At 47.7% G+C, this 19,192-nt stretch overlaps 2 protein-coding genes across 2 annotated transcripts; one reads left to right on the top strand and one right to left on the bottom strand.

The window, feature by feature from the left end:
• Positions 1–247: 247 nt before the first annotated feature.
• mturn (maturin, neural progenitor differentiation regulator homolog (Xenopus)) lies at positions 248–6,026 on the bottom strand. Its single transcript, XM_040189558.2, has 3 exons — positions 5,547–6,026; positions 2,206–2,328; positions 248–1,614 (listed from the first exon to the last, which is right to left on the bottom strand). The coding sequence occupies exons 1-3, from the start codon at positions 5,994–5,996 to the stop codon at positions 1,507–1,509; spliced, it is 681 nt and encodes a 226-aa protein (XP_040045492.1). The 5' UTR covers positions 5,997–6,026; the 3' UTR covers positions 248–1,506.
• Positions 6,027–7,236: 1,210 nt separating this feature from the next.
• On the top strand, positions 7,237–17,786 carry LOC120826509 (SH3 domain-binding protein 5-like). The gene is made up of 9 exons (XM_040188873.2): positions 7,237–7,692; positions 8,132–8,194; positions 10,011–10,139; positions 14,666–14,830; positions 14,991–15,121; positions 15,380–15,422; positions 15,617–15,833; positions 15,940–16,317; positions 16,679–17,786. The coding sequence occupies exons 1-9, from the start codon at positions 7,552–7,554 to the stop codon at positions 16,843–16,845; spliced, it is 1,434 nt and encodes a 477-aa protein (XP_040044807.2). The 5' UTR covers positions 7,237–7,551; the 3' UTR covers positions 16,846–17,786.
• Positions 17,787–19,192: the final 1,406 nt, after the last annotated feature.

Genomic DNA, 19,192 nt, shown 5'->3' with positions numbered 1-19,192 from the left:
CTCAGCCGTTTTCAGGGATTTTACTTTGAAGGCCAAGACGTAGCTTCCTGTCTGCCGCTGCGTCCTCATCTCCAGCTCCACGCGGCTCCGAGTGGGCGCGTCAGGTGCCACGTGACGTCAAACCCAGTGACTCCAGCGGGCTGCTGGCAGCGGGTCACCGGTCCACTGTGCGATATGAAGGGCCTCCATGTTTGTGTTTGCGCTGACTTCAAGCCACCAGAAGAAAGAAGGAATGCGCACGAGGAGCTCTGTTCACACGGTTTATTGAACAATTTCACACACACACACGCACACACACACACACACACACTGGAGGACAAACAGAAGATACACTGCATGAGAAACATTCAAATAGGCAATAAAAAGAAAAAAACATTTACAAGCCAAAGTAACCCGGCTGAGGAGAAGCCTCTGAAACAGTCTTGTGGATCGGCCGGCTGGAGGCCTGAAGCGTTGCAGTGCGCTGGATGGGACATTAGAGACAACACGGGGGACACTCGTCAGACATGAAAGGCGCCGCTAAATCGAAAACATCACACGCAAAATATGCATTTTTCTATATTTGGGAAGGTCTCTCAACAGATTGAGCAGAGAAAGGAGGACAAACTGCAAACCACCAACAAGCAGGAAGACGGCGGGACAGAAGAACTAAGGTGTCACGTGGCCATGAGACACCCAAAAACGGGAAGGGCCTTTGTTTGGATGGTCACATGACCGCGACATTAAGAAACACACGCATCAGAAAATGATCCGTGTTGCAGCCGAGCTGCACGTGAGGTGTGATTGTAACCCACGCAAGGTTATTTTCATTGTGTGTTTGGAAGTTTGGGAGCTGAATCATCTGGAAGTCGCAGCAACACCCGCCCTCCGTTTCCCCCCGCGTTTCACCCGGCGTGAAGTGGAGAGCTTCAGCCCGCTTCTTCCTCCGTCCTTCCCTCTTCTTCCTCCGTCCTTCCCTCTCCTCTTCTTCCTCCATCTTTCCCTCTTCTTCCTCCGGCAATTTTCACCCCTTTTCTCTTTAAACAAGCTCTTGCGTATCCTCTGTTTCAAGACAGGCTGAGGAAGTAGGTTGTCTGTCACATTCATCTGCAAAGCCAAGGGTTGGGGGGGGTGTGGGGGGTGCAGGGGGTGGGGGGGGGGTGCGTTGCGGGAACATCTGAATGTGTCTCTGCATAACAAAGCCAGCTGAGGATGATGCAATATCGCTGTGCTGTAGAACTTTAACTATCCAGATGGTGAATGATTATGATTGTTGCATCGTACGGCTCACGTAGCCCCAGTGTAAGTGTGTGTGTGTGTGTGTGTGTGTGTGTGGTTGGGGGGGAGAAGGGGGGGGTCAACACAGTGCACTCTTTGGAAAGCAAAGCCACTGAGACATTCAAGAAAACATGGTGGTGCGGCGAGTTGTCCCTCAGCACGTGCGTGATGTCAAGCGTTTGGGGGCTGATTCCTCCGCGCCGAGCAGGGGGGCGGAGGGAGGTGGGGGAGAGGGGGGGGGGGGGTGGATCACTGCTGGCTGACCCCCATCTGCTGGTGGTCGGGCCCTGGTTCCCCCTCCATGTCGGCGTGGTAATGCTCGAAGCTGTCGTCTTCTATGTCCGGCAGACCCAGCAGCTGGCGGGTGAAAGGAGAAGGTTGAGTTGTGCAGGTTGTAACAAGTTGTGTGTGTGTGTGTGTGTGTGTGTGTGTGTGTGTGTGTGTGTGTGTGTGTGTGTGTGTGCGTCTGACGTGCGTCTCGTGCGGAGGAGGATCATCAGGAGCAGGTAGAACAGGATCTGCAGCCTTGTGTTAATAGTGCGGCTGCTCTGTTCATGCCGACATAATGAGCATCCAGTAGGTGGATATTTATACCGCTTTCACTCCGCTACAACTTTACTTACAAGTCAATCAACACATAACATCTAAGACGTATGTAAAAGTGCTCCTACATGTCAAACAGCAGGAATATTCTTAAGGTTCTTACAAAAAAAGGGCTTGCATGGTGTTCTGCTCTTGTTTTGTAACTTTTGCCGATAAGCCTGGTAACTTTCAAACGTCATGACTCTGGGTGGAGCTCGGCACGTTTTGTTTTGAGAACAGAATGTATCAGCGTTGAAACGGACTCAAGAAACCCGGAGCAGGGGTCACCGTGCTGGGATATGATGCCCTGCGTTATAAAAAAGAAACACACACACACACAAGCGGAAAAACACTTTGTTCCCTTACAGGCCGGAAGGACGTGAAGACCTTCTCCAGCACCTCCAGCAGGGTCTTCTTCCCGCAGGAGGAGATGTAGTCCTGCGCCAACTGTAGGAAGGGAAGGCAGTCCTCGCTCTCGCTCCACACGTGCTGCATCACAGGAGATGATGAAAGCAGGCTTCCACGACAACGAGTCACAGCGAAAACGTCGCGCCAGTTAACCCATTTCTGTGCGCGCACTGCAGAAAAAACCCACGCGGGGTTCAGCGCGTGCATGAAAGGAAAGAATGTCAAAATAAATAAAACCAAACATGTTGCCATGTGATGCTGTCACGCTTCGTCCAACCAGCTGTTTTCTCTCAAACGGAGGCTGAACTAACCAGTAAATATGCAACGGTCTTTGTGTTGTCTCAGCGCTGCGGCCGCCTGGATCGATATGCATCGGTATGAATTGCACCGTTATTCGGGAACCTTTTGTTTCAGGACTGTTTGTCACACAAAAGGTCACGACGCCTGTCCAGTCTCAGGGTGGAACCTTTAAACCACCTTTAAACGACCTGCTGGGGACTCAATACTATGCTGCCGGTGGCCAATAAAAGTGTACCAACTGTACAGTAACTGTGACAATGATTTTTACTTCCTTCTCAGGCAGTAGAGTTCCAGTAAGACTAGATTAGATAGATGCATTTATAACATGTGTCAGATAATGAGGATAAAAGCAATGCACTGCACCTCAAATTACATAAACCAAATAAATCAATTTCATACGTTTGATACGTTTCCAAAAAAATAGAGAAACGCTTAATTTTGATCACGTAGACACAAAAATAATCATGTTAGTTTCCATGTTCTTCATTTATTTAATTGTACTTTACCGTTGCTTAATTTCTTCTTCCATTCCATAAATCGATTTACGGATGCCGTTCTGCACGTTTATTACAATATATTCCCCTCTTAGGGACATTTCCCCATAGCCCACCCAACCCTCTACGCCTGCCAACAATCTCTGCATGTTGCTAGAAAGTAGATTATTTATTTCTTCTAGGTAAGTTGTGATCAAAATCAACATAGTTCCCCCAATTTCAAAGCTGTAGATAAAGATCCGCTATTGGAGCGATAACGCCTCACTTACTTTTAGTGTTGTGTGGTCGAAAGGCCACTCTGGTGCGTATCGTTTATTATGTGTGCTCAGCGATATGAAGGAAATAAAGCAGGTATAAAACAAAAGCATGTGATCTTATTGTGGAGTTAACGTTGTCATTATTCCTTTGTCTTAGTAGGATTTGGTTATATTAATGATTAAAACCATTTTATGTGAGTAATGCAACTGTTAACGATACCTAACTTCACAAAAAAAGCATTCATAAGAGTCTCAATTAAAAAAATAAGGCCCGTTTCAAAAATGCAATTATCATTTATTGTTATATTATATCAAATCAAAATCTTTGTTAATCAGCAACTTTGTTGGAATCGAGGGTTTAACTCTTAAGGGGCTCCGTCTCTTTCATACGAGAGCGTTAGAAATCACGTGAGACCGAAGTCAATCACGTCCGGGGAGAGTCGGGGCCACAGGGGTCATCGGCGGGCCCTCCGGCTCTCGCTGCTCCGCGGGTGGATGTTCCCGTTTGACAGTGACGGAGGGACTGCAGATCCCTCCACCTTAAATCTCCTTTCAGCCGCTGAGGAGCTTCATCGCCCGCACGACGGACAACTTACTGAGAACTAAGAATTACAGATGTGGAAGCAGCTGTGCTCCGGTTTGGGTGAGACCGATCTCACAGCGCCCTCCAGTGAGAGGACTCGGCCATGACGCGAGACAGAAAGATGGAGGGACAGAAAGACAGAGAGACAAAGAGAGAGAGAGGACAGGAGATGCCCTGCTGTATTGATCGAGAGAGGAAGTGAATCCCAAGGTTACCGCAGAGGGACAGGGAGTTATTTAGAGAACTCTGAAGATCATTGAATATCACATTGAAAAGATGGAGACCAAAATGGTTCGCTTACGCAGCAGCTGGATTTTTTTTTTCCTTCTGCTGTGTATTTTCCACCAGGCAGCCGCGGAGAGCGTCGGAGAGAGCGGAGTGACATAATGTGTTTTTGGCCGAGCAGACGCCTCGGCTGCCGGGGCCGTCTCCATCTGCCCCCTCCCTCCTCCTCCACCTCCTCCCCCACCCGCTGTCACCAGGAGGGGGGAGCAGGGCGGGCCCGGCCTCGGCAGCTTCAGGGCTCACAACACCACCGCTGCACCGCCCTGGACGCGGACACGGTGTCAAGGCCATGAACCGATAATACGACCACGTTGTCGTAGGAGATCAGATGTAATGTTGGAACCTCTGGTCAGCAGTAAAATATCATCACGGTGTCAATATATTTGGTGAAAGTATTATAAATATCGGATTTTTCCCACGTTGCCCAACCCTTCACTTAGCTCATATCCTCCGTGTCTTTAGGTATTTATGCGATTTTAACAATTTAACAAGTTCATGTTGAATAATAAATGAACATAAAAAGTCACATGGCGTTCCTGCGATGTAGATTCCAACATAGTTTACCGTCTCTACATTAGATTGGTAAAATTGAAAGTAAAAGCCAAAAAAGGGATTTGCTATTTCGCCCCTTTTTCAGTGTGGAGACGTCTTACAAACATTGTTAGAGCGTCATGTGTGGTGAATATATTTAGGCTAACATTTCACAAGGTTTAACTGGGATTTTTTGGATTATATATAAATCTGTCAATAATTCTTTCAAAACAAAGTTGGGTTCTTGTTAATGAATTACTGTCTGCGGAGCAGCCGCCTCTCTAAACATATAAGCCAGTCAATATTTTAACTATGGACAGAATGATCTACTTACTGATTTTGATGTAGAAAACAACAACAAGTTGGATCTTTTTGTACAGAAAGGAGGCATTTGCTAAACATTCAAAACTATTGAAAATTATATTTTAAGAGAAAAAGAGAATTTGCTTTTTAGAAGTTCTTTATTTGGATACAGGAGGGCTTCTTTGTTTCCCCAATGCAACGTTATGTTCTGCAGAGCTTTTATTGTGAAATTCCCAGGCCTCGTGTTTTAATAACCTGGCCAGCTTGACTTTGCTGTGTGATCGCAGTTGATTATGATGGAGGGAGAAAAAAACACCATCGACAGGGTGGAGGGTGTGTGGGCGGGTGGGGGTGTGCACCCAAACTGAAATGACATCATCCCTTTACTCTTCACCCAAAGCCCCCCACCCACCCTCGTGTCTATCACCCGGGACCAAGAAGGACAACCCCACCTCCAACCCACCCTCGACGCACCTACACGCACACACACGCACACACACACACACACACCGAGAGGGCCAGAGGCCCTGCAGAAAGCTCACTTACGAAACTGTCGGTGCCGCCGGGACAGAGCACGTAGAAGGAGACGCCGGGCTCCGCGTAAAAGTCAAGCCGCCTCTCGTCGTCCTCCTCGGCGAAGATGAGGTCGAACGGGTTACCGGAGCACCACTTCTCCGCCGCCTCCACCAGATGCTTGAACTCCATCCTCTGTTGCCCGGTGCTGCGGTGTCTCGCTTGGCTCCGGAGCCTCGTCTCGGTGTCTCTGGCCGCCGCGGCGATGATGCTCAAGACAAAAAAAACAGCTGATCGCACAGCAGCATCAGCAGCCTCCACTGGCGCGTCTCCTGTAGCGCGCCGCCCGCACGGCCCGGGAATGGGGGAGGCACTGTTGGTGCATAGAACCGATCGGGTCTGGCGCTCATCCGCTCTCTCAAAGCCCCATTCCTCCCTTCCTCCCCACGTTATGAAACCAGCCCGTCGGTGGCATGCATGCATACGCAGGAGGACGCTGGAGGAGGGGGTGGAGGGGGAGGGTGGGGGGGTACACGTGTGAGGCGCTGCAGCCTACATGCCCGCGCGCAGCTGTCTCACGCAATATAAAATACACGAGGCCTAAACACCCATAAACCATGTTATACGTAATAAAGAAGAACTGAAAGAATAGTTTACCCAAATCACAGAAAAACACATTTCATGTTATAAATAATCATATCCATTGGCTGACTTTAACTCCAGTTGGTTGGTAATATTTATAATACAATGACGGAATTGCACAGGATCAGCTGTCTGCAAAAACTTGACTTGAGGACGTGGAACATTTCTACCAAGATAATTTATGTTTTTATTTGGTCAAACTATCATTTCAATAGTCGTCAATGACGTCTCCAGCGCATATTGTAAAATATCATAATTTGCAGTTCATTTATAATCTCTCCAAAGAAAAAGTTTCATTCTAAAATATTTATAAAACTACCACCTTACGTAAACTATCTTGAACAATAAATAAAAATCACTTGTTATGACCCCCCCGTTGGAAACCAGTGGTTTGACCAATGAGCCGTTGTCAGGCCTCCAGTGTGACACCCCCCCCCCCCCCCCCCCCTCCCCCAGAAGGCCTCTCCACCAGAGGGCGAGTGAAACCAACTCCTGATCCCACTGTGGAGCCGAATCAAGCGGCCTCATTAACGCCGGAAATAAGAAGCGTGTGTCCAGACAAAATAAATAGCTTTGTGCGGTAATTTAATTTGTTAATGAACACTTTCATTACAAACATACATGGTACAGAAAAAAAACGTTGCTGTTGTGGATTAAAGTCAAATGAATAAAGCAAACGTAAGAAAATGCACGTGGGCAAATGGAATTAGCTACGATGCAATACAAACCAATATTAAGATGCAGAGAATAGCAAGAAATAAAATGTCAAAATGAACAGAAAATAAAGTTCACCGGGTATCAGAGTCCAAGATACAGTTTGGTAAAACCCGCAGGAGAATTGGATCGTAATAAGCGGCCTAAAGACCTAATGAGGAGATTTGGGTACCGGAGTCTTTATAGTTTGAGATTCCTTAAAAACTCCTTCTCGTCTATTGTGTCAAAAATAATCTTTATAGTATATTCATCTATAAATTGACAATATACATATTATCACGCTGTCACCAGTCCGACCACTTTTTGAAACACAAGCGATGCTTCGCTTAAAGGGTTTTATTTTGAAGGTCTAAACCAGAAGCAGCCACGTGGATTACTGACTTTGACTTTATAGATTTATTTTCCACGGTGTTCGTGCCTTTCCCAGAGGTTGTTCCCCACACTGCGCGTGTCGGATCTCCCAGCGGCCGGACGCGCTCCTCGGCCCGCAGACAGCGGACTCCTCCGCTCCCCGACAAGCGCCGAAACCTTTAGAAAATAAAAGCATGCGACGGGACCTGCTTTAAAGGTCAGTGAGGACGGACGCCTCCGCTGTCCAGCGGCCCGGGGTCGGGCTTCTGTTTGCAGCGAGGACCCACGTAGGAAAAAAATAAATAAATAAAAACCTCCAGATATCCGGAAAATGGATCCTCTACAAAATGGTGATAATTGTGAGGAGGACTCGCAGTGTGGCGACGAGGGAGAAGAAGGAGAAGAAGAAGAAGAAGAGGAAGAAGAAGAAGGAGAAGAAGGAGAAGAAGAAGCAGTGGATCCAAGAATCCAGGTGGGATTTTTTAAATATAGAATTGAATCCAGATGTGGCCACTAGTGAAAGTGGCATTGAGACAGAAATAAGAAGCCCAGTGGAAGTCAGGTTGTGTGGAATATTGTTTGGAAATGTGTTCACCTCATACTCAGTGGACTGCGCACACATATACACACACATATACACTACACACACATATACACACACATACATAAACATTACTGTGTAATGCAACAACTACTGTTCCACCCAACAAGTTATTTATTGAATGTGTCAACTATGCCTGAAATTTAATAGAATCCCCCCTCCTCCCCCCACGCACGCACACACACACACACACACACACACACTCTCACTGAAGGTCGCATGCTCAGCTATCAGGGAACCGGTCCATCGGTTTGGCCTCCAGACTCTGTTGTAACCCCGTTCCCCTGCACGTCGTGTTTTCTGTAAACAGGGAGAACTGGAGAAGTTGAACCAGTCGACAGACGACATCAACCGCTGGGAGAGCGAGCTGGAGGTGAGCGCCACCCACCTACACCGCCTTCATTAACCATCAGAGCCTCTGTCTGTCCGAACCCGTCACCGGGAGCCATTAGGGCTCACCTTCAAAATCCCACTCTTGAAACCATGTGTGGAGAAACTGCAGCGGGCGTCCGTCGCTCCTTAATAACAGCGTGAGGGCAGAGAGGTCATGACCTAAATCCTACGAGGGCCCTCCTCGCCCCCTTTGAAAACACACAGCACATTTTTTTTAAAGCTGCAAAGAAGCACCTAGGAAGAGCGCCTTGGCTTTAATTTAAACACTTACTAGAGCGGTTACTGTTTAGCGAGGGTCAGAGCATTCCAGAGACAAGCCATGCTTTTCATTTCCCCAAGTAATGTTCCTCAGTCAACTGTCCGAATGCCACATGGACGTTTCATGAACGAATCGGACAAAAGGGGAGAAGACGGGATTAGTATTCTGCTTTATTCAATACCTTCCAGCTAAATTCTGGAAAACATCTGGCGCAAAGGATTTAATGGCTGTTTTACTTTTGGTGGCAGGGCGGGAACTCTGAACATTTTGGAAGCAACAGTTGTGTCACAGATATATATATATTTAAAAAAAGAAATACACAGAAAGAAAGCAGGCGCATCCCGACGGGGCAGCATTAAGGTCGGTTAGCTGAGGAATGTGAGGAGGCTGCACGCCGTTTCCCTGCACAGCCTGCAGTTCATCTCAGACCGAACACAAGAGGATTCGGGAAAAGCTGAAAGCGACAAGATTAAATCCAGGCTGACATTTGAAGAGATGCAAGACGAGCGGGTGAAATCCGCCACGGTGAATGACCGTGACCAATAGCGTGCAGGGTAGACTTCCCGGGGCCTGCGCGCCGCGCGTCGCTGGCTGTGCCTCAGCAACAGGGGCTCAGGAAACGCTGCGTTGTCACAGGAAGCGTTTTCCCCGCACACTCAGTGACCCCGCCCTCCGGATTGAGAGATGGCAGAGGTCGCGTGTGAGTAGGTCTTTACCGTCGCTGTGCCACGTCGGGGGGCTGCACGGCAAAGAAATGCACACGCACACACGCTCACATATGTGGCCTATTTTGCAATAACACTTCTCCACAGCGTGAGCTCACCACCAAAGAATGTACGCTCAACAACACAGAGGGGCAAAAAAATAAAAAGGAGAGGCAGCTGCCTCAATGAGGGCACTTGTGTTGGTGCTGATGGTTTACTGATGACTCGAATTAGACGAGCCGCTCGGGGGGGGGTTATGAAGTTTATGAAGTACGTAGTGGTGAAATGGGGAGTTACACGCGGCAGAGCCATCCACATATAGTGTGAAACCTGATATTATATAATTGCAGATTTGGTTTTCATCGTTCAAGTTGTGTGTTTATTTATGTGTTATTATGTAGATTGATCATAGGTTAACTATGTGTAAAGATTTCTGACGGGCGCGTTTAAAAAAAGAATGTCTATTGAAAAGTCTTTAAAAAAGAAGAATGTTTTGCAAGGAGGAATTAATGTACCATTTTGTTCAATTTGAATGATTTTATTGTTTCTTCATCTCGAATGAACTTGAGGCCTTAAAAAATGGTCTTTGCATTCAATTGTTCCATAACAACAATAAGTGTTTAGAAAGTATTCCTGGGGACATTTTGACCTCAAATGACCTCAAATTTTTCTATAACGTCTCAGCTGCCTTCTTCATGATATATAAGCATAATGTATCAGTCAATATTATCCATATTAGCCAAATAAATGAGCATACAGTTATGATTATGATTGACCACAGGATGGTGCGTGTGTGTGTGTGTGTGTGTGTGTGTGTGTGTGTGTGTGTGTAGGACTGCCGTCAGAGGTTTCGTGCGGTGCTGGTGGAGGCGACAGTGAAGCTTGACGAGCAGGTGAAGCGGATTGGACGAGCTGTGGATGACTCCAAACCGTACTGGGAAGCACGCAAAATAGCCCGACAGGTAGACACACACACACACACACACACACACACACGCACACGCACACACACGGCAGTGACTGAGGTCAGCAGACAGTGAGTGTGAGGGAAGGCTTATTGAGGATGAGAAGTTTAAAGAGCTTGTATCTACTTAAAGGAGCACCGTCACGTGATGTCTATTTTTAAACTCAGTCGCACCTCCGTATCCTAAGCAGTGTCACACTGTCACTAGGGTTGTCACTGATACCAAAATTATGACTTCCTGCCAAAATATTACGGTACCCGATACTTACGATACGATACCACAAATAGGATAATGGAATATATTTATCTATGATGGTAATAAATAAAACATCTGTAAGGTTCGTTTTTTTACCTGGTATCTGTTTCACTGTCTGTGGGATGAACAATACTTTATTTACTTGCATAGTTTGATATTCTCACATTCATATTTCCTTAACTAAAAATAAAAAGGATTAGGTGAAGATCCACCCTCAGGCTCCACAAGCATGTAGCCTATTGCATCAAGTGTGTATTATTTGGTACAATTGTGTGTGCATTCTGACCTCATGATCATATCGGCCCACATGAGTGAAATTGTAGGTTATTTTGCATGTATATATTTCTGCTGGACTATTCGGGAACTTATTTGGGGTCTTGCATTTGTCTTGTGTTGCTTGATGTTTGACTGTGTTAGGAAAGTTGTTGTCAAGCTAGCAACAAAGCTACAGGGCTGCCAACTCTCACGGTTTCCCCGTGTGACACGCGTGTTTCCATGTTTTCACACGCACTCACGCCACACATCCAATTTATTACGCAAAAAAAAAAATCTGCGCTGGTTCATCTAAACAATCTATAACCCGATTCGCTGCACGTAGCGTAACTTACACCCCCCCGTCAGCCGTAGCTTCACCCCCAACGTCTCACTCCAAGGTTTAGTGAAAAGTGTCCCTATAACATTACAAAGAAACCGACTCGTGAGCACTTAATACTAGCATCAATATGCTAGCGTTTTATAACAAGCTTGCTAACATTGCTAACGAGATGTCTGCTAGCGGCTAAACTTACTTTGTTTATGACAAACTAACAAGTCAACAATTTTCCAAACACAGTCAAACATCAAGCAAGTGCAACACAAGACAAAGCAGACGTCCTCTTATACCCGGACATTTCCTCTTTTCCTGACCTAAAAAATGCGTCCGGGTAAAAGAGGACGTCTGGTCACCCGAGCTAAGCTAGGCTAAGGCTAATCGCGTTAGGCTGTATATGGGTGAGCAGTCTGCTACATGAGGGCGCGTCCCGACACGGAGCGGGACAGTGAGTGCGCTCCAATTGCATGCTTTAGTACTGGTACTAAAAATATTCAAAACCGTATTGTTTTCAACGTATCGGTACCGCGATACCTTTCTAGTACCTGTACACCGTGCAACACTAACTGTCACACACTCACACGCAGACACACACACACACACACACCATCTCAGTGTGAGGAAGAGGAAATGTGTGGCCTTGTTTGCTTGTTCCGGAGGGGGGGGGCAAAGCAGGGCGCCTTCAGCTGTGCGGAGGGGGGGGGGGGCATGTCGTGAGGGGCACGTCCTTGGCTTTGATCTGATTGGACGGGAGCAGAAATGTAGAGTCCGGCGCTCCCCTCTTCTCAGCCAACAGAGGGAGAAGCCGACGAGTCGCTCATCGGAAGGTCGACATTTGTGTCATTGCTCGGCTCTCAAACTGAAGTGGGTTTCGCAGCGCGTCCGCGCGTGTGTGTGCGCGTGTGTGAGTGTGTGCGTGTCCTCGTTCGTGGTCCCCGTTCGTCTCGGGTGTGATGGGACAAACTACCTGCCAGCAGCCCTCCGCTGTTAACATGTGCCTCGGGATTACTGGGAGGTTTAGAGTTTAGGTGGAGGTCGCTTTCACGTGAAAAGATCCCAAAACCTTCCTCAGCTTTGTGCGACTGTGTGTGTGTGTGTGTGTGTGTGTGTGTGATCTGCGGATTAAAAAGAGCAAAGCCGATGAATCCCCCGAGTTAAACCCGGCGAATTGTCTGGTCATGATTTATGGATGAATGTTTAATGTTTGATACATGACCTACTTTAAAGGGACTGAAACACTTAGCCTCACTGACCTCACACAACACACACAACACACACACACACACACACACACTCAGACTGCTGCACCCACCCCCTCACATCAGCCCATCTCCGCCCCCAACCCCCATGTTTATACTGCATTCCAACAAACTGGGGTGCGGCGTATAGGAATTTGCCTCTTCCATCCCATCTTTTGTCCTTTTCACCCAGCATCTCCCTCCCTCCCTCCCTCTCTCCCTCTGAGGTGAAAGCGTGTCATGATATTTCGCACCCTTGTATTGTTTGCCCTCACAGAGAGTCTTAACTGACAACAATGCTCTTCATTGGCCTGCTGACCCCCCCCCCTCCTCCCTCCCTCCCTTGCTCCCTCCCTTGCTCCCCCTCTCTGCATCCCAACGCCGGCTTCTGGCCCACAAAGATAACGGAGTCGCTGTGTTTGGTCCGCTTAGCTCCACACAACACCGCGAGTAAACGGCGTGAGGAAGGAGGCGCTGCTCGGTCCACGACGTCCCGTGGAGGACGGTCGCTTTCTGCCTTGGGTTTTTTTATTTTTTTATCCCCAACTTAAAGTCGTTAAAGTCTCAGTTCCTTGCTCATGTTTTCTCCTCATCAAATATCCATCATCGTCATTCTGTTTTCCCTGCAGCGCTCCCCCCCGTCTCACAGCCTGGGAAAATGGGTCACAACGGGAGACAAAGAGAGTCGGACGGTCAAACTAACAGATTAGGTTGAAAAAGAGCCACCGCTCCCCCGACAGGTGACCCGATCGCTCAAAAAATGTCCCGACAGCGCCGGCGCACCAGGCGCCCGCGTTCGGAGGTGATGCAGTTCCTGGCTCGCCCACGTCGCTGCCGGGGCCGTTATCGCGGACACGGCGGACGGTGGACGGGGGGGTTGTGTCCCGGGGGGTCAATGTAACGGGCCGTGAGAAACAGGCCAGAGCACCACGCTGACCTTTTGGGAGCAGATGAGGCCGTTTTAATGCGCGTCGCTCGTGGTGACGAACGCACAGGAGGACGGCAGTTCCTCTCAACTCGCTGAGCATTTGAGTTGTTTGGGCAGCTTCACGGTTCCATGGCGCCTTCACACCTGCAGTGTGGTCGTAGTGCACACTGAGTGCAGGTATATAATTACTAAACCTTTTCCAAATGAAAGCAAGTCAAGACATAACCGATGACTATTCGTTTGGACCATTTCATTCATTCATCAAGTTCTCTTTCCATTGGTTCTCGCTTTTGAGAAAATACATATAAAAACAAGCAGTTTGAAACTGTAGAAGCGGTTGATTAGTTTTAACAATAATCCATTCAAAATGCTCAAGGATAGAAAAGCCAACTTGAGTTGTTACCATTGCAGTGTGCAGTCAATGCAGACATACGAACCAGTTAAAACAGAAAAAGGAGATAACATGTGAGTTGAACAATAAGGGATTTCCCTTCGGCTTGAAGGGAATCGTGTCCCATTAAACTGTTGCTCAGTGCAAAATGTTCCTTGACCCCTTAAATCTTTTTAAAGGGTGTGAAATGTTACGTCAGATAGAGTTGTTCTTGTGCGCGTCTGTGTGCTGTAACGCTTTCTACTGCTTCAAACCGTTTCACCTTCTTAAACTTAAGTTCTGCAAGATGTGGTATTTCAACCGCGTGTGATTTATGTTTGACGTGTAGAGGTCAAGCACTCCCAGAACATACATACATATATGTAGCATTTTACAGCCTTATCTACTTTATATATCGTTTAAAATGGATTTGGTTCATTTTTAGGCTTCCAGCAGAACGTTGTGCTGATCTCCTCCGACAAAACCCTGATTTTGGATTTTCATGTGAGAATCCTTTCATCATTTCATCATTTCATCAGATCTGAGATCTCAATTAATTTGACAAATTACCCAGATAACCCAATAGTCTCCATTATCCGTTATCCTTTTCTAGAAAATCAGATTTACAGTATTCTTGTCTGAGAGTGGTTCCAAAAATGTCCAGCACGATGGGTTAAATCGTCCTATTAACGCTGAGCTTGTGGGTCGCAAAAAAAAAACCCCACAGAGCCCGGGTCAGATTTCCTGTGTGACAAAGCTCCTCTCTGTCGACCGGCTGAAGGCTCGGCTGTCTTCCTGTGCATCCCGTGCGCCGACGTCTTCGCCCCTCTGTGGGTGTCGCAGGGAATCAACAGTGGCTCGTCCACAGGAAATATATAGGTCATAAGACGCACAGAGACACACAAGGACAACTGCCGGCCTTGTGCCGCGTGAGGACAAAGGCCCGGGTCAACCTGCTGGTTGAAGTTACAGTCGAATGAAGGCCACGACGCTGGTATTTAAGCGCTCCTTCCGCTTCTAAACCGCGTGGAATCACAATGCATCACCAATCCCGGTTCTGTAGGCAGGAAACCTGCAGCTGACTTTGCTCTCTCGCATTTGACGTTGTATCGCCTGAAAAGGATTCTTCTCCATGGTCCCAAGGCCCAGGTTGAGGCCCAAAAGGCCACCCAGGAGTTCCAGCGGGCGGTGGAGATCCTGCGGGCGGCCAAGGAGACCATCGCGCTGGCCGAGGAGCGGCTGCTGGAGGAGGACAGCCGCCAGTTCGACTCCGCCTGGCAGGAAATGCTCAACCACGCCACGCAGAGGGTACGAAACGAGACGCGAGGCCGCTACAGAAGTACTGAATGATGCTCGAGCTCGCGAGAAGCCCGAAGTTTGAGGGTCAGACTGAAGCGGGAAACTGCGGCGATATGTTCCGTCTTTTGCTTGGTGTCCGAAAATGAATGAAAGCGCTCGATCGTTTCAGGTGATGGAGGCCGAGCGGGCGAGAACGAGCAGCGAGGCCGAACACAGGAAAACAGCCGCCAATTACAACTCCTGCATCTGCCACATGAGGCAGCTGGAGAAGAAGCTCAAACGATCCATCAACAAATCCAGGTCCGTGCCTTTGTCTCCCGTTCTCTCTCCTCCCCTGCTCGGGCCTCGCCGAGAGTGGGGAGCGCCTGGGCCGGTCTGACGTCATCTGATGCAGTCCAGATGTTTCATTCGCCCGGGGTGCGCTCCATTTGTGAGAGCCGAGGGCTGCGTCTGCTCACAGAGGAGTTTTATTCTTCGAGTCATTTCTCCAGTGACAGTCGGCGCCGTGTATCCCTCCCTCTCCCTCAGCTTTTTTCTCTTTTCTCTCCCCCCCTTCAGGCCGTATTTTGAACTGAAAGCCAAGTATTATCTACAGCTTGAGGTATGTACCGGAACATTCGGGCTAAAACCGCTGGAGCGGATTTTTAATTAACTCCTATTAAGCACCAGCAAGCACCAGCATTGTTCAAAGTCTTCAATATACCAAATACCATCAAACTATCTAACTGAATGTTCGCTAACCTGCTGAGCTGAGACGCTGAACATTGAACTAAAGATGTTTTCTAATCCTCGCAGCAACTCAAGCGCCACGTGGACGAGCGTCAGGCCAAACTGGTGGTCGCCAAGGCCGACTACCGCACAGCATTGCGCAACCTGGAGAGCATCTCCGAGGAGATCCACGCCCATCGGCGCTCCATCGCCATGGGGACCAGGGAGCAGGGCGTCGGCGCCGAGGGGGACGGGCCCGACGGGGACGTGGCCAGCTTCCCCGGGGAGTCAGACGGTCTGTCCAGTGAGTGCCGCGTCGACGCCATTCCTCCACATTCAAGTGTCCGTTTTGTTGTTGCGTGGCGTGTTCGCTGTGAACACCCGCGTGTGCGCCCGCGTGTGTGTTTCAGTGGTGTCCGTGTCATTTGACGAGGGCCGCCGCTGCAGCAGCTCGGAGGAGGAGGCCGACGCTCGCCCCGCCTCCCCCCCTCCAGCCGCGCCCCCCTCGTCCTCCTCGCGACCCTCCACCTCTGCCTCCACTCCACTGGACGCGCCCTGCCCTCCCCCCTCCTCCTCCTCCTCCTCCCCCCCTGTCTGCCCCCCCTGCTCCTGCCTCTCCTCCTCCCCCTCCGTCCTCTCTTCCTCCTTTGCCGGTGGACGGGAGTCAGGGAGCCCCCGCAGCCCCCACGACGTGGACTCGGTGTGGAGTCCTCAGCATGCGTCGCCGCTCCTGGGCCCTCGCAGCCAGTGCAGCGGAGCTTCTTCTCCCGACTGCGACCAGGAGAGAGGTGCGTGTTCGCCACATCAGCGTGGACGTGTGCGTGTTTGCGTAGCCTCAAAACAAAAGTTACACTTTGTCTTGTGATAAGTCTGTACTTTTTCTTTTCCGAGTGCTGGAGTAGAGTTTGCTCAGCATCGAAGACCACCAGTAGGAATATAAATATCCGTACCGGGAGCACGAGGAGTTTCCCCCTTGACTTCATTAACTTGTGCTTAGAAAGACTCGCTCCAAGTAACACACAAACAGCAGAAATATCATTCTTGTGTTTCTAATTTTATTGGGAAACAGTTTTAGTGTTGAAGACGGTTGGCACTCAGTTGTTGCTCAGTCACAGATGAATTGATGTCATTTGTTGCGTTGCGTTGCAGGTGACCGCGCCGAGGGGGCGGAGTCAGCGCTGGAAGCCGGTTTGAACAAGCTCACCTTGACCGTCGCCCAAAAACAAGAAGGGGACTCCGGAGATGAACAAGATCCCCCCGTCATGAGCCCCGAAGTATCCTCGCCCACCTCCATTGTGTTACTCAACAGTGCGTAATGAACTCTGTGGTAAAAGCAACGAGAGCTCAAACAACCCTGAATATTGCGTCTCCATATTGTCTCCACATCCAATGGCGTCATATTAGAAGGTGCTATACGTAGTGTATTTGAACGTCAGTACTTTAAAGTAACTTGTGGACCTGCCTGTAAGCGGCTACGAGCAGGGAGTGCTGTCAGTGGCATCATTCAAATGAAGGCGTTTCTCCTGAATATCATTTCTGTTGCAAAGTGGGCGCCTTGTGAAGCGATTTCACCCGCTCGGTTTATTGTGTGAGATCATTTGCAGCAGTATGGGACACTTGTCTTTTGTTCGGTATATTATACGTTCTGTCAAACCTCTCAATAACGGGGTGTAACGCGGCTTCAGCTTTAAAGTTATGCGTCCAAATCAACGTCATCAAACATGTATTGATGTAAATGTACTACCGTTGGCAACACTTAAGAAATGTCCAGCAGTGGACCTCCGCTGGGGATCAAAATGGGACAAAACAATCTCTCCAACGTTGGATTCTTTTTTTTTGTTCTGCCTCGAATTATTGAGCTGCGCTTTTAGCTCCTAAATGTGAAGTTGAATTGTAGATTGCAGAGACAGTTTCGGGAGGAAGGAGGAGGAGGAGGAGGAGGAGGAGGAGGAGGAGGAGGAGGAAGGAGGAGGAAGGAGGAAGGAGGAGGAGGGCCAGCGGTGCTCCAAAGCACTGGACACAAGAAGAGACTCTCCGGACGGGACTGAACACCGGTGGTCTTCCATTTGGACTTATGAATGAGTGAATCATCACCACCTGAGGTGATGGAGGACATTTGAACACGTGCGTCGGTTGTGTTTTTAGTAGTACAGATATTCTATATTTATACTCCTGTATTCTTGTATATGAACAGTGGTTTGTGTTAACTATTGTTATTGTTTAACAAAAAATAAGCAATAAACATGTGCTTCATTTATCAGATTCAATAAGGTTTGTTGACCACAGGGTTTTAGATCTGAATATTGGTCAAAGCCTCTTTTGATAGCGGCAGAATTCAAATGAGGTGATGTGGTATTAAACAACTAGCAGTGACGTAATGACACGACAATGAACAACTAAGGTGACAATGTACGTCATTGTCTGAAATATCTGAGGCGCTTTGACAGAAAAGTTAAAAAAACAGTTTCCTAATGAATTAATGGATCATCAATTTATGTTGATTCAGGCCTTGTTAGCAGTGACAGTTCGTCCTGTTGCTGTTTTCTCTGAATCACAATCGTTGTGATTCAGGATTCAGGAATTAGAAGCCCAAAATCGAATACGTCTTATACAGTATACAGTGTTGAAAGTTGATCTGAAAAAAGTCAACTTAGCCCAAACCTACTAAGAGCTAAACTCAAAAAGTGTCTCTTTGCAGAAGAGACCTGTCAACAGTCAAGAAGTGGCAGAGGTTCACATTCGACTGATTGCCGTGTGACTTGCTGCAATCAGTCACTATAATACGTGTCTCCGATAATATATTTTACCCACTAGATCGCATCGTCATCTATTCATTTCAGGAAATTTTTACAGCAGCTTCTTTTTACGCTTCAACTTGCAGTACTTTTATTTTTACTGCCGGTCTGCACACGATCCTAAAAGCAGACCAGCTTCCAATTGTGCAACACGCAGTTATTTTAATCAAATGGATGTATAAGGATCGTGTTCTGTGAGATACTGACATCTAGTGTCAAGCTGTTTCTTTGTGAGCGCCACTCATTGCTTGTGGCTTCAGATTGTTTTTGACACATATTCTCATCATAATGGAACTCATTTTATTAATTTTAGATACGCAACAAGCGTTATAAAAAACAAAGAACATTTGAAGAGAATACAATTCTTCTTCACTACAATCCTTCCCCGCTGAACTTCACAGGACAGTAAATACAGGCTTATCTGGATGAAACTGTCATGCGGTCGATCTGCCATCTGCTGGGGAATATAAGATTATTATAGCCTCATTATCTCTGCGAATTCAATGTCTTTGCAGTCTAGATAGTATGCTTTTAAGACCACTATTTCCTCATGCCGTTATTGTTTAAGAGTGATGTAAAGAATGTTATGATATTTTGCCAATACAGCAGAACGTTTAGGTGTCATAGGTGTCTTACAATTCTAATTAAATACACGTATGCACAACCAATGGGTTTTGTGGTGAGATATCATTTGAGAGATAAATGGACAATACTTCTAAAATCAACATTTAACCCATGACAAGTATGCAATTTAAAATAAAACCTTTGAATCTTGCAAAAAATAAAAGATAAACACTTTTGTATTTAAAAATATTGTGTATAACATGTATCAATGACATGTATCTTATTGGGTAGTGGTCGTTCATGT

This window comes from Gasterosteus aculeatus, chromosome 10 (assembly GCF_964276395.1).
Source record: "Gasterosteus aculeatus chromosome 10, fGasAcu3.hap1.1, whole genome shotgun sequence".
NCBI classification, from domain to species: domain Eukaryota; kingdom Metazoa; phylum Chordata; class Actinopteri; order Perciformes; family Gasterosteidae; genus Gasterosteus; species Gasterosteus aculeatus.
Note: the sequence above shows the minus strand (reverse complement) of the source record. Positions and strands in the feature narration are given on the sequence as shown.